Source organism: Plectropomus leopardus, chromosome 1 (assembly GCF_008729295.1).
Source record: "Plectropomus leopardus isolate mb chromosome 1, YSFRI_Pleo_2.0, whole genome shotgun sequence".
NCBI lineage: Eukaryota > Metazoa > Chordata > Actinopteri > Perciformes > Serranidae > Plectropomus > Plectropomus leopardus.
Window position 1 is genome coordinate 25720455 of NC_056463.1, and position 14025 is coordinate 25734479.

The window sequence follows — 14025 nt, forward strand, 5'->3', positions numbered from 1 at the left end:
CCCACTTATGCCCTTTCTCTCTCCTCTCTCTCCGTTGTCCCAGTCTTTTAGAGTGGCCTAAATAGCAAGCGGTGTTATTAGCATATAGAGTAGATACAGAGTCCTCCAACTCAAAGCTTTGGTCTGGTAATTAACACACAGGCAAAAGGATCACTGTGATTTGAATAATTATTACTGAGGCCGTCTGTGGCAAATCTCTACCCCACTTCAGAACAGGGGAGGCAACGTTTTGTATGCGTGTATTTGTGTGTGTGTTGTTAAGTAATGGCACATTTGACACAGATACATCTAGGTTGTTTCTGTGGTAATTTATTGATATCTGTCTATCTATTGGTGTAAAGTGCACGCACTGAACTGCTCCAGCCAAATGTTTAACCTGGCAACATTTTGTTGGCGAAGAGCCATGGTGTATGTATTTGAGGCAGTGAAGATCAACAACTGTTGTCAGCAGGGACACAAAATGATGAATTTCCCCAAAGTTTAGGTTAATATGGATGATATGAAGGGCAATGAAAGGCAGAACTTAAATGGAAAACTATATGAAAAAGTTATTAACAAAACTGATGTTTCAAATTATCTCAGAATATTGCCTGTAATAGTTTAAATGACTAACAGTTGTTGGTTTCATTTTAAGCTTTCCCAGGAGGTGGCTGTTCTATTATTTGATGGTCCCCCTGATAAACAAAACTACTTTTTAATTTTCCCAAACTTCAAATGGATTTTATTACATAATAGTGTTTGGGGAGTAAAACACTCAGGAGAACATCCTGGTGCCTCAAAACCCATGAAGTATAATCCATGAAGTATAATCCAACTGCAAAGTCCTTGGTTTGATTTGGGGTAGGGACCTGTGTTGCTTGTCATCTCAACAACCAGCTTTATCTTTTCCATTGTATTTTCAGTTGCACTTCATTGTTATTTGAAAAGAAACTAAGAGCGCTGAGTAAAGCGATATCTCCATAGCTAGTCAGAAATACATCTGGTGCATGCTCAGCAGCTAAATGTATGCATCAAACCATAACACATTGCTCATACTGATACTCTGTGTCTCTCCTAATCTTTCTCTATGATATATGGTTAACCTCTCTCTCTCTTTCTCTCTCTCTCTCTCTCTCTCTCTTTCTCTCTCTTTCTTCAGTGCCCAGGGGTCTTTAACTCTCCATTCAGGCAAGCCCCCCATGAGATGGAGCTACTGCTGAGGCAGGTCAAGTACCAGGCCCCCACTAGGATGGCCCCCAGAGGCAGAACTTCTCTCTTGGGCATGCCTGGCCCAGCAGCCCCCAGTTTCCCTGGGACTCTTGGATCCCCGTGGGTCAAAACCAGCGGAACCTGCTGCTCCTTCAGGCCCATACTGCCCCCCATTGCCAGCAAGAAACAGCAGGTGAGATGGTAAAAGCTAGGATCATGACAGACATGACCAGGTGGAGGCAGAGAAACAAAGTGCGGTATAAAAGAGAATATAAAAGAGACACAAATTGTAAGGGGGGGAATGAGAAAGAAAAAAAAGAGCATGCACAAGAGTTGAAAGAGAGTAATAGTTTTACAAAGTGTCATACTAATTATTTAAGACCCCCAACATCCCCTTCTTGTCCCATTGAATATGTCTCTTGATGAAAGCAGAGATCCTTTAAAACTCCTTTTAAAAAAGAATGACATCATTAAAACATGGCGGACCGCTCTCTTGGGGGCTACTGCTGCACAGAATCATTTAGTGTCTGTTTTTCAGTGAGTACTACATGTGGGACTGTGTGGCTATGTGTTATTACTATCACAGTGTGTGTGTGTGTGTGTGTGTGTGTGTGTGTGTATGTGTATATACGGCATATTGAAAGGGGGTCCCATGCACTCATTTGTGTTGCTTTTCTATTCAGTGTAGCTTGTCCAAACAGTTAGATATAGATTTATTTGACAATCACAAAATAAGGATATACTATTTAATATCCCTTTAACCACATAAAGGAGTAGGAGACATAACATAAAGACAACATTGAATTTATTTGTGCAAGGTCCCTGTTCCAAAAGCCCATTTGCTTGCAATGACTGCATGTCTCTCTGCTTAGGTGAGTTTCAGAGATACTGGAAGTTCATTCCATTCAATTGCAGCCTTGTATTAAAAGTATTTTTTGCCACATGGAACTTTTGAATCCAAGCAGAATCTAAAATCTCTGAAGTGGTTAAAGTAGTAGGACAGATATTTTAGGACCTCATTATAGACAATTTGGAAAAGTCCCACCTTGATTTGTGTGGCTTTTCATCTGGATTTACTTTTAAATTTAATTTAACAGGGTTTCCCAAACATTCATTTATTTGTGGTGGCCTGATTACCACATGGTCCACCACATATTGTTTTTCTGTTTTTGGGGCTGGACTGTTAATTGGGAGTGCTTTTGGGAATATATATATGCCTTTTGGTTATTAATTGCACCCCACTTTCACAGTGCAGAGTGTACTCTAGACACAGATAGAGCAACAGAACATCAAGTGCAGTGAAACTGAGACTTATGAGTCTATTTTGCTGGGACTAAAAGTTTGCTTTCATTGCCTCGACAGCAGCTGCTCCTCTTATCAATCACTCTGATCTGATCATCTGCCATTGTATCGATTGATGAGTTATCCAATCTGCGACTCCAACTCCACATAGTGGTGCTGAGGAAAAAAAGAACTCATGAAGAGTTTCATCTGCGCATGAACCTGAAAAAAAAACTCCAAAATTAGAAACGGGGTAATGAAATGAGAGAAAAGCAAAATAACAAACCAAAAACTAAAAATTTTCTTGGCATCCAACTGGACTCTTCTTTCTTTAGAATTTATTTAATTACAATTTTAAATGGTTTTAATGCTTATTTTCTGCAGTTGACATACAGGTACCACCTGCACTTTCTCAGTATTGTTAAAGTTCATTACAGTCATTCTGCTGTTCTCTGCTACTAACCAAGAAAAGAGCTGTCATCATTATCATGTTATAGCTTTGGTGTGTTTATCTTTCGGTAAAAAAATTTAACTCTATACCCTCAATGACAATTTTACCCCGTGGTATTAAAATTGGTATTGACAACACTAGTGTGCATGCATTTGAGTGTGTATGTTGATTATCTGATGAGGAGCCATTTCACCATTTGTGTTATTTACGCTCTGTAGCTTTTTATGGGAAAGCACTTTTCCTATTATTAGTTTCTAGTAATGTAAAACATAAGTGAGCAGAAATGAGGCGTGGATCTGTCTCATTTTATTAGCTGCACTTAACACACATGCACACACGTGTGCGCGCACACACACACACACACACTTACACAGGCTGTAGTTCATTAATGGTGTCAGGAAAGTCTCTTGGTTCTGACATGAATAGAACACATTATATGTACGGCAGAATATTTATGTACGTCTGTCTTTCTCTCTGTCTCTGCCCACCTCTCTGTTTCTCTGTTTTGAGTGTATGTGTTTGTGATTAGTGCAGGAAGTACCCCTTTCTTTCTTTTGCACTCCCCCCTACACCCCCACCCCCTCCCTCCCTGGTGTGATAACTATCTAGTGGTGATGGATAAGGTTGAGGTGCTGGCTGTGGAAGTGGTCAGGCCAGGCCACCGATCCCGTGGTGATAGGAGCAAGGACAGGGTCCCCGTCCCTCCCTCTATCTCTCCCCCGTCATCCTCCCTCCTTTTTTAACACCAAACAACAACTGAAGGTCACCTCAAACAAAGCAACAACATTTAAGTTAATCTGCACTACACAAAGTTTACAAGTCACTCTCACAAAAGAGTGTATATACACTACACTACAGCCTTTTTAGATTTATTTTCGGTGGGGTCACTTTAAAATCACTTGTTAAGACAGTAACCATGCTGCTGAAAATTTGTTTCAAGTGTATTCAGTGCCTTCAGTGTGAGAGTGTGATGATCATGATGAAGTCTCAAGGCAGTGTAAGGGGGGATGTGAGGTTTGACAGGGAATGGCACGGAAATTTGTTTCTAAAAACAACATTTCTCTGACTTTGCAACATTGATATGTCAGTAGACATCAAAAAGCCATTACTGCAGGGTAGGAGCCACAATGTCAAGAGGAGGCACAAGGAATAAAATTGACAGACAGCTGTTAAAAGTTTAACCGACTTATTTAAGATTTGGTCCCAAAAATCTGTGTGGAAGTCGTTAGAGAGAAAACAGGGCATATATTCCAAGAAGTTTAGGAGGGAATTAAAGATAATGATACCATTCCTCTAAAAGAAAATAAAAGACCAAAAACAACAATGAATTTAATCTGCGATATAGCGTATGCCTTCGTTATATAATACTTAAATCTTGCCAAAAGCAGTTAAAGGAATACTTTAACTGCAAAATGACAATTTTTATATTAATTAGTTACCATGTGTAACTTTGAATTTGTGAAGCAAGCTTTGTTTTCCTGTATGCCTCCTCCTTGAGCAGAGAATCCAAAAAAGGCAAACATTTTTCATGACTTGAAATCCAGGGACTCTGTTTAACAACAGCAAAAGATTGCTTCACAAACTCTCAATCAACTTGTACAGTACAATCCAGGTCTCACTTATCCACTCAACCACAACCTCGCCCCTCCTTACCTGTCAGATCTCTTCCACGTCGCCATCTCCTTCCTCTTCCTTAGATCCTCCTCCTCCATCCACCTCACTGTGACCCCCGCCCGCCTCAGCACCATGGGGAGCAGAGCTTTCACTCTGGAACGCTCTCCCACTGGACATCCAAAACATTGACTCTCTTCCTCTCTTCAAATCCAAACTCAAAACTGTAATCGCATTGTTCCATTTTTTACTGTGTGTAGCTTTTATCTGTTGTTTTATTGTAATTGTTTTATCTTTGTAAAGTGTCCTTGAGTGCTGAGAAAGGCGCTTATAAATAAAGTGTATTATTATAATAAACATCAGATTAAATATACACACTATTGTTATTATTATTATTATTATATGCTCAGTACTTTGCAAACGAAGAGCGGCAGTTCGATCCCTGTCTTCTCCAGTCAAGATACTGCATGTGAACGTCTAAACTTTTATTTTAGTAGGTTGTTTTTCCAAGGCATCAAAGCTGTGGTGATTTTGCCTGGGCATGTATAAACAAATCCTAATAACACAATAAATGAAAGGACTGGTAGATATGCAGCTGAGTGTGTATGTTTTCCTCTCTTTTTGACATCTTACTCACTCTGTGTCTCACACTGTTACTCTGGAATACTTGGTCTCCTCCACTTTCTCTCACCTGATATAATTTTCTTCACTTTTCCCCCTCCCTCTCTGCTTCTCTCTTGGTCTCTGTGTCACAGGAGGAGAGATGAAGAGGATTGGCCTCTGGTTTTAGCTGTAAGCCATCACTACCTGTGGGAGAGGGATCACAGAAAGAAAGAGGCGGGGGTCTGAAACGGAAAGATACAGTGATCATTATCTGATTCTTGTGTGTCTCTGTGTGTGTGTTGGTGGTTGTGATTATTCCAGGGTCTGTTCAGGGAGCCAGGGGAAGTGTGGGAGCAGCATGTGCATTGTCCTGACCTGACGTTACGTCTGCAGACCTCTTACACACACCTGGAGGAGGCCCAGAATCAGCTTCAACAACACGAGTCCATAAGACTCCCTACTGGCACATTGTGAGAATGCTGCACATACACACCCACACACACAATTAGACTACAAAAGCATTCTCATACACTGCCACACACAAAAACATTAACCAAGAGTGTTTAGTAAAAACTTTCCCAGAAGAATGCCATTTTTTTTCTTTAATTTCTTTAATACACACCAAGGCATACATGAGAGGACACATGCATTTTGTATGCACTAAAAACAGACACAGGCATGCAATAAATTCATTATTCATTAAGTAGCAACTGCACACATCTTTATTGTGAAAACCAATAGTTGTATACCAGGAGATTATTTTAAGACTGCTTTAGACCGGGTACATTATAAACAGTTTCTCCCTACTTTATTTCAAGGCTTGTATTAGTTTTAATAAGGAAGCATGTATTTATATGAGTGTTTTCATCTGTGCTGAAACACTTGGCTACAACCTCATTACCACTCTCAGGCTTATCTACTCAGTTGTGTGTGTGAAGTACTGTTATTAACCCTCTGTTTGATCTGTCTCACACAATAATTTTCCTGGTACAGTAGAATATAAGACCACCTAGTTTTCTTACAACTTCAACTTCTTCAGTCTTTTTTCCCACTGCAATCAAAAAGTAGACATATTTTAAAGGAACTTGGATATCTGAATTTTCCACTGTCTCCTGTCAGTGTATTTTGTGTTGTTTTTGTATTAGCTTAATTTTCTGCATTATGGATTTATGCTTAATCTAAGCACTGTTTTATATTCACTTAAGACTAAACAGAGCTGAACTGCAACCTTTTTGATATATGATATGGTTGCTGTTTTTGCCATTTGCCAACCAGAGAAACAGCAAGAATGCTTCCCCATCTGAGCCACAGCAGCAATTCCTTTACACAGCCAGCCTTCACCAAGAGCATCAGATAGTAGATGGCACGCTGACCGCGAGAGGAGGTAGGCTGAAAACAATAAACACAAACACAGTAGTATAGTAAAGTATAATTATTATATTTACTATCATTACTATCATTACAGTATCAGTATACCTACCATGAAGCAGATATACTGAGTTAAGTTGTCTTTGGAGACCACACACCCACCTTGTCATCATGTGTGCAGAGATGCATAGCTGATAAATGCATCCTTTTCTGCCTGGCTTCCACACACACAGAATTCATCAAGGTGGGAAAAACCACACTTAAGACCTTGTGTCGCACAGTTAATGAAGATGTGGTAAACCTAGATGTGACTCATTTATTTTAAACTGGTGCTGCACATGATCAACGTTGTTCAGCAAAAAACAGATGAATCAAATACATTATGTCTAAAACACACAATTAGGCAAGACTGTGTATATATGTACTGTATCTTTAACAGGTCTATTGTGTTTCACTTAATTCAGAGAAGTTGTTGCAGTAGTCAACATGATTGTGTGGGATTTTTTTTTATATGTTACTTCAATTGTGAAATTCAAACAATTCAGATAGATTCAAAAGTCTTTGTGATGGTGAAGAGTGAAATTTCTGGTTAAAACAGAGGGAATCTATTGTAATCCTCTATTATTTTATAGTGATTGCACAAATTGCTCTAGACCTGTGTGAGACACAAAGCCAGGTCAGACGACACTGGTCAGTTCATGCAGACTGATGGCAGTGGGGTTACCTGGGTTTTGGTCTAAAAGGTATTATTCTCCTCTAAAAGAAAAGAGGAAAAACAGAGATGCTGTGTAGCATAACCCTTTCAACTTGAGTCGCACAAATTTGTCAAAAGTGACAGCAATTTAATAAATCGCCGCTCTCCATCACACGCATATGCACACCCACCCACACACATACACACAATTCCCAGTTATGCCCTCCACTGCCCCCTCTTCATGTATACGTAAATGAGGTGTATGCATGTGTGTGTGTGTGTGTGTGTGTGTGTGTGTGTGTGTGTGTGTGTGTGTGTGTGTGTGTGTGTTAGAGAGAGAATGTGTGTGCGTGGGCCCTGCGGTCTGGTCCAGGCATTAGGTAATTGACTGTGTCTTTGCTCAAGGCCTTTCATGGATCACCGTCCTTTATTAGCTCACTTCCCAGCACTCACACACACACACACACACATACGCACACACTCACACAAAGTTCCCAGCAGCTCCACCCCAACCTCTTACCCCCCACCACCAGCACCCAGACCCAATTGCCCGGAAACGAGGAGTGAAACAAGAGAGAGAGAAGAGCAAGGGAAGACAGAGAGAGCAGCGACAGGGGAATGAACTAACACGGCCCCAGGAAGTGGAGATAAATAAGTATGGGGAGTGGGTGAGTGAAAAGGGTCTCTTGCTGCTGACAACAGGAGCTGAGGGAGTAATCAGATTTGTTCAGTGCATCTATGCTATATTTGTAAAATACAGAATTGATGGAAAGCCTTTAGGTCTGTGTTTGAGCTTGTGTGGTAAATGAAGATTTTATTAAGCTAACCATTTAAATTATACCCATTGTCCACCAAAATAAATATGAGTATACATGTTTTTTTTAATGCACTTATTAAAAATAGGCGATACACTGCTATCCCAGTATGCCAGTTGACCAGCATTGTGCACGTGGTTCTGCAGCAGATTTCCTGGACAGGCTGGAAATCAGGATAGCAAACAGTAGAAAGCATCATGGAGACCAGTGAAAATGTTGAAGTGGTTACTCTTTTTTCTTACATATACAGTCTCTCTCTTAGACTCATTGCTGACTGAATATGGAACTATGTTTAAGTGCTGTTGGATGGAAAGGGGTGGTATTTTGGGGTGACAAGTCATTGAATTGTGCTGACAAAGGGGCTGATTTTAACGTGTTAAACTGGGTGTCGTATTATAAATATAGCAGGTCCTCCCATCTAACTGTCTCTCTGATGGATGCTGCAGAATGACATCTTCCAACCAGCCACTTGCCTAAAAAATATGCAACACACACACGTGCACATGCACACATGGAGACATACAGACACATACAAAGCATCCAGACATGCATCTTACATGTTGGCTTAACTTGACCTTCCTTTTCTCTGTGACAACACTGCTGCTGTTGCTGCTGCTGCTGCTGCTGCTACTGTGCAGGATGTTGTTGAAGTTGATGATTAAGATAGCGGTGCCTGCTCTCAGCCCAGTCGTGTCATACTTCTGTCACTCAGAGCTCATCAGACCTCAGATTTCCCCCCTTTCGTCTCCCCGTCTGACACTTCATCTTTCTGCATATCTCTCTCTACCTCTATTTACCCTCTCTTTCTTCTCTCGCTCTGTGGTAATTAGTGCATTAGTCCTATCGTTGGCATCACCCCCAGCTACAGCAGCAGCCAGCAGAGCTTCTTGTCACAGCTCAGAGGGCCAATGGAGTGGACAGCTCAACCCTGGTACTCATCATCTTCATACCGTGCCCAGCCAGCCTCCCCCCAGCCACATTATCTAGCTATGTTATTCAGCCATGCTCCTAATTATTTTCAAACCCTAACCACAGCCCTCTCACCCAGCCTCTGCCACATTACCTAGCCCTGTTTGTAATCATCACCCTAAGCCTTGCCTTAGCCCTCTACACAGCCTGAAGCCTCATCATTAACATAGTTTTTTTTTCCTAGTTTCAGACCACGGCTCTCCGGCTTGACCATCACAGCTCTTGGCAGTATGCACACAGCATCCCCAATACAAACCAAGCCCTAGAAATAGCCCATGACTCCTGGGCCTTTATTTACCTTAGCCATCTGTGTCACAGTAAGAAAATCTATCAATGCAAATGTAGCCCAGACTGTCAGGAAACACACATCCACACATAATCACACAGATGTTCGTCCCAGCCTCTCCAGGAACTGAATGGCCCCAACTTAGGACAAGACGGGCTAGTAAGGGTTGCCCTTTCCCCAGCTCCTTTGTGCTCTTGTCTTGCCTTACCGACTTTCTAACCTCAGACCCTAATCTGCAGCTCTGTCTGTTATTCATTTACATCCCTCATCTCTGATGAAACTCTCTCAAAGCACCATATTTTAACACCAACCTGAAATGCAGAGCTCTCTTGATAAATGTAGCTCCAACTCTATTGTTTTTGTCTAATAACCCTGTCATACCAACATGGCGATGCTGGTTGAACTTCCATTTGTTGTTGACCCACATGGTTAAGTGTGCACCATCTTAATGAATGTGCAACCATCCTCTAGACCAGATCTAACACTAAACTTGTTTGAATGGCTATATGGAAAGTTTTTTTATTAAAGTAATCACCTTTCTCACTAAAATAGGAAGGATGTGAATTACTTTGTGAATTGTTTGTGACAAAGAAATGCTCGGAAAGGCTAGGTCTGTGAATGAGTGCGTCCGACTGTTCAAGTTGGAACATTTAATACAGCTAGCACTGTAATATTCATTGTAAGATATATACTTAAAGATTTTTTAGCTTCTCCACCAGCTAAATGCACCAGCAATGACTAATTTCATATGCAGATATGGGAAAGCCCTCTCTGTCCATGCTAATTTTGTGGTTGTGTTATTAGCCATGTCACCGGCGGTGCTGCCTGTAACCATAGAGGAAAACTAATTAGGAGGCTACGTGCTAATCAAGTACACTACAGTGAGTGGTCACGTCTGTGTCTGTCTGCGCTCCAAGCCTTTCCTTCCCCTCGCATTAGACTGACACGCGTCACAACTTTCTAAAGCTAGCATCTGATCAGAACCAACCCACATTGGTACACACCAGAACACACATTTTCACATTCACCCCAGCATTCCTGAACACATGGACATATACAATCACATGCACACACATGAATACATGCACAGACCATTGCTGATAGCCTGCCCACACATACACTTCAATGTTGCAACAGCATTGTCCTCGTTACCTCCTCTCACCACAATAAACTCTCGTCCCAGATGCTCCAGTTTAGCTTTATTGTTATCATCGTATAGTGGGTGCAAAGCTTCAGGCAACGTGGACAGGAAAAGTGTGTCTACACACATACACACATACAGTTGCTCACTGTTAATGGCCTTAGCCATAATGTATCACCATGATGCATACAGCTGATGTATGAGGGATCTCTTCAATGGGAACAGTATTCATCAGCAATTAATACCTAAACCGAAATAAGCCACAAGCAGAGACAATGGAATAAGGTGGGGCAGCAAATGCATGAACTCATATGTGCCTGCCTCTTATGTGCGTCTGTCTGTGTATGTATTTCTTGTGTTATCACGTCAATCCATCTCTTCAGCTCTGCTGCATTAGTGTCCAGGTTACAGCGGTGAGAAAGAAAGAACGCTAATTCTCCATAACCATTTTACGGTGTGTGTAAAACTCTGCAGCCCCTTCATTTGCACAGCCGTAAAACATTCCCCCTGCCACACTCCTTCCTACTCAGGACCTCAGATTTATCAATTAACCCAACACTTTGCTTCCATTACGGTGGCATTTTGCACTGCGAGACCTGCATACAGAGTAACGATGAGGGCCGAGTGCACACAGCATGATATTAAATGGACAGTCTCAATTAAATGATTAGCAATCATATTTTGGTGTGACTTAAGAGAATGAATGACATTAGACTTTATTATTTATGTTCAGAGCTGTTGGACCCGACTTGACCAGATTAACTCGGGTCACTTCAGGCCAATTTTTTAACTTAATCGAATGAATTTATGTCAAGCTCCTGTTTAAAACTAATAAATAATGTGGCATTGGCAATATATCATAATTTGTGGGTTCAGATATGTTTCTTTAGGCCTGAATGCAACCTTGTGACTTACTGTAAATGAAGACATTTTCACAACAAGTCTGAAAAAAAAATCAATAAGCTAACAATATTATTTTCAAAAAAGCACACATGTACTTGGGCCAGGCAATATTTCAATGTTCTGTCAATATTGGGTTATGAGACAAGATATCGTCTTAAATTTTAGACATTCTAATTGTTGTCTTTTTCTGGTTTTGAAAGCTGGAGTACAGTGAAGAGATGTAATTTTCTGAACTTTTCCAACTGTTCTAACTGTTCTGTTATTTGCCTTTACCCATTTAGTTACTGATGATTACGAATTCAAAATCTCATTGTGTAAATATTTTTTTAAAAGCACCATATTCAACCCTACTATATTGTTGCAATATACTGTGGGTATCAAGGTTTTTGGTAAAAAATATTGTTATATTTCATTTTTTCCAGCCCTAACATAAACCTTTAAAAAGTCTTATACTACTATTTTAAATAATTTAAGCTAAGTGGAAGTGCCAAACAAATAAAAAAGCAAATAAAATCTGTCATTCAGCGAGGGTTTAGTCCTTAAATTACAGCATATTGTTAGTAAAACTCAAGTCCTAGAATTCAGCAAGAAATTATGCAGTTTAGATATACCATATTTAAGTATTAGAAAGAAAGTCAATCAATGTGAAACTATTTTTGTTGCACTATACACAAGCAGTAAAACAACACAGCCACTAACAGTGTAGAATGCAGTGCAACGCTGTAAAAAGTATAAGTATGTTGCATTAAAATGGAAAGATTTAATACTTAGGTAAAGATTTCAGCAAAGGCATTATTGAGGGAAACACAATAAAATGCCTAATTTAAATAAGATTAATAACCTATTTTTAATTAATACTAATAGATAGCATTCGTTTCATTCAGACAAAAAAAGGAAAACAAAATACACCTACTGTATGAAATGCATCATCATCATGCTTATTCTGAGGCAAAGCCTAGATGGGAGATTGCTTTCAAGTTTATTTATATAGTTTCCCCTCCATGTATACATGGATGTAAGAGAAAGCAGGCAGACAAGCAGGATAAGGATGTCTGTGCTTTTAATGGACTGCCTGTCCCTGTGCAGATATGCTCCACTGAACCATACTGTATGTAGTGTGGTATAATCACTGCCTCTCTCTATCTCCATCTCCAGCCATCACTCTTTCTTTCCCTTGCTGTCTTGTTTATTTTCACTCTTGTTCTCTTTTTCTCTGTCGTCTTCATCTGCAGTACCTAGCTGCAACTTCTTTTTTTTCTGCCCCCCACACCACCTCCCCCCCCCCCCCCCCCTTTCGTGCATGCCCCTTCAAATTGTTGCGTGCACCATTCACGCACACAGACACACACACACTCTCACACACACACACACACACACACACACACACACACACACATACACACATACACACACACAGACATACTTGAGGAACATGACAGTGCTCTCATACAGCAGTGTGTTGGTGATAGAAGTCAACCCAGGCTGTGAAATGCAAATGGTTAGAATGAAACTATGGTGTAGACGGACATGGAGGATGCAGCAGACAGGATACATAGACTTACATGTGTGTTTTGTATTCAAAAAAGCAATAGAATACATTTTTTAATAGCATGGAGAAGATGTGTTTTGATTCTCTTAGGTTTCCTGTTTCCTCTTACATTTTGCATGTTCTGCTTCTCCTGAGGAATCCCCTCATGGTCTGTCCATCAGTCTGCTTTCTCTCAGATGAAAGAAGTGTTTTGGTGATACAAGCAGTGCCATTGTGGGTTTTTCCAATGTGTTTTTGATTTACATATTTTTTCTTTTGTACACTTGGTAGGCAGCCTGATGTTTATGTGAAAGCCACACCTTTACCTATGCTATTAGATGGTTGATATATGTGCATGCCTGTGTGTGTCTTATTGCAGGCTCATATGCTCACTAGCCAGAACAGGGAGCATGAGCGGGGGGCTGGGGTGCCGGTGATATCTGAAAAGGGAAGCAATCACAAACACTTAAACCTGCAAATGGCCTTGATGTCCTGTGCTAAGCAGTCTGTGTTGACTGATGAGCCTGTTAACCCTGGCTGAAACAACTCCAGCACAGGGGATTAGACAGCAATGCTGGTCCTGGCTGTTCCTGGCCCATTTTGCATGGGAATTGTGCATATTTAATCTAAGGTGTGCTGAGGTGCAAAGACAAGCCCCCCTCTTCTCCGTTTCTCATTATAGATGTGTAATAGCACCCCGAGGCTGGGGGCCTTAATTCACCAGCCCCAGCCCCAGTCTTAATCTTATCCTCAGTCTCAGCCCCCACCTTCCCCCAGTGCGTACTCTCAACCCAAATCAGTCCTAGTCCTAGCTCTCTTCCCAAGATTTGTCTTTCCTAGGACTAGCTTACACTGTACCTTAACAAAAAACATACATGTCCTGGAGCAAAGCTTTTTTACCCGTTTAAGTGCACGTTAAGACAGAAAGCAATCCAGCATTAAAACAACGCAAGGGGCTGCACTGGTGGGAGAGAGGCATCGATAAGACAATGAAATATGACCCAGGAAAGCTGGTTATTGCATCTTTCTGTTTAAAGGCTTTTCAGACAACAAAACATTGCACAGAGGTTTATAATACTAACATGTAGGGTTTTACAACTTTGGAAAGTTAGCACTTTATTTTTTGTCACAGTGATCACCTTGTAAACAGTAAAACTGCGCCTTTCACATAATTTACACTACCGTGG

General features: G+C 40.8%; 1 protein-coding gene across 1 annotated transcript in view; it reads left to right on the forward strand.

The window, feature by feature from the left end:
- Window positions 1–14025, forward strand: part of spata17 (spermatogenesis associated 17) — an 88801-nt gene that overhangs the window by 16273 nt on the left and 58503 nt on the right. Inside the window, exons 7-9 of the mRNA XM_042489571.1 lie at window positions 1139–1381; window positions 5456–5604; window positions 6410–6518. Of these exons, the coding sequence (XP_042345505.1) occupies window positions 1139–1381; window positions 5456–5604; window positions 6410–6491 (474 nt within the window). The 3' untranslated portion in view covers window positions 6492–6518. The remainder of the gene's footprint in view (window positions 1–1138; window positions 1382–5455; window positions 5605–6409; window positions 6519–14025) is intronic.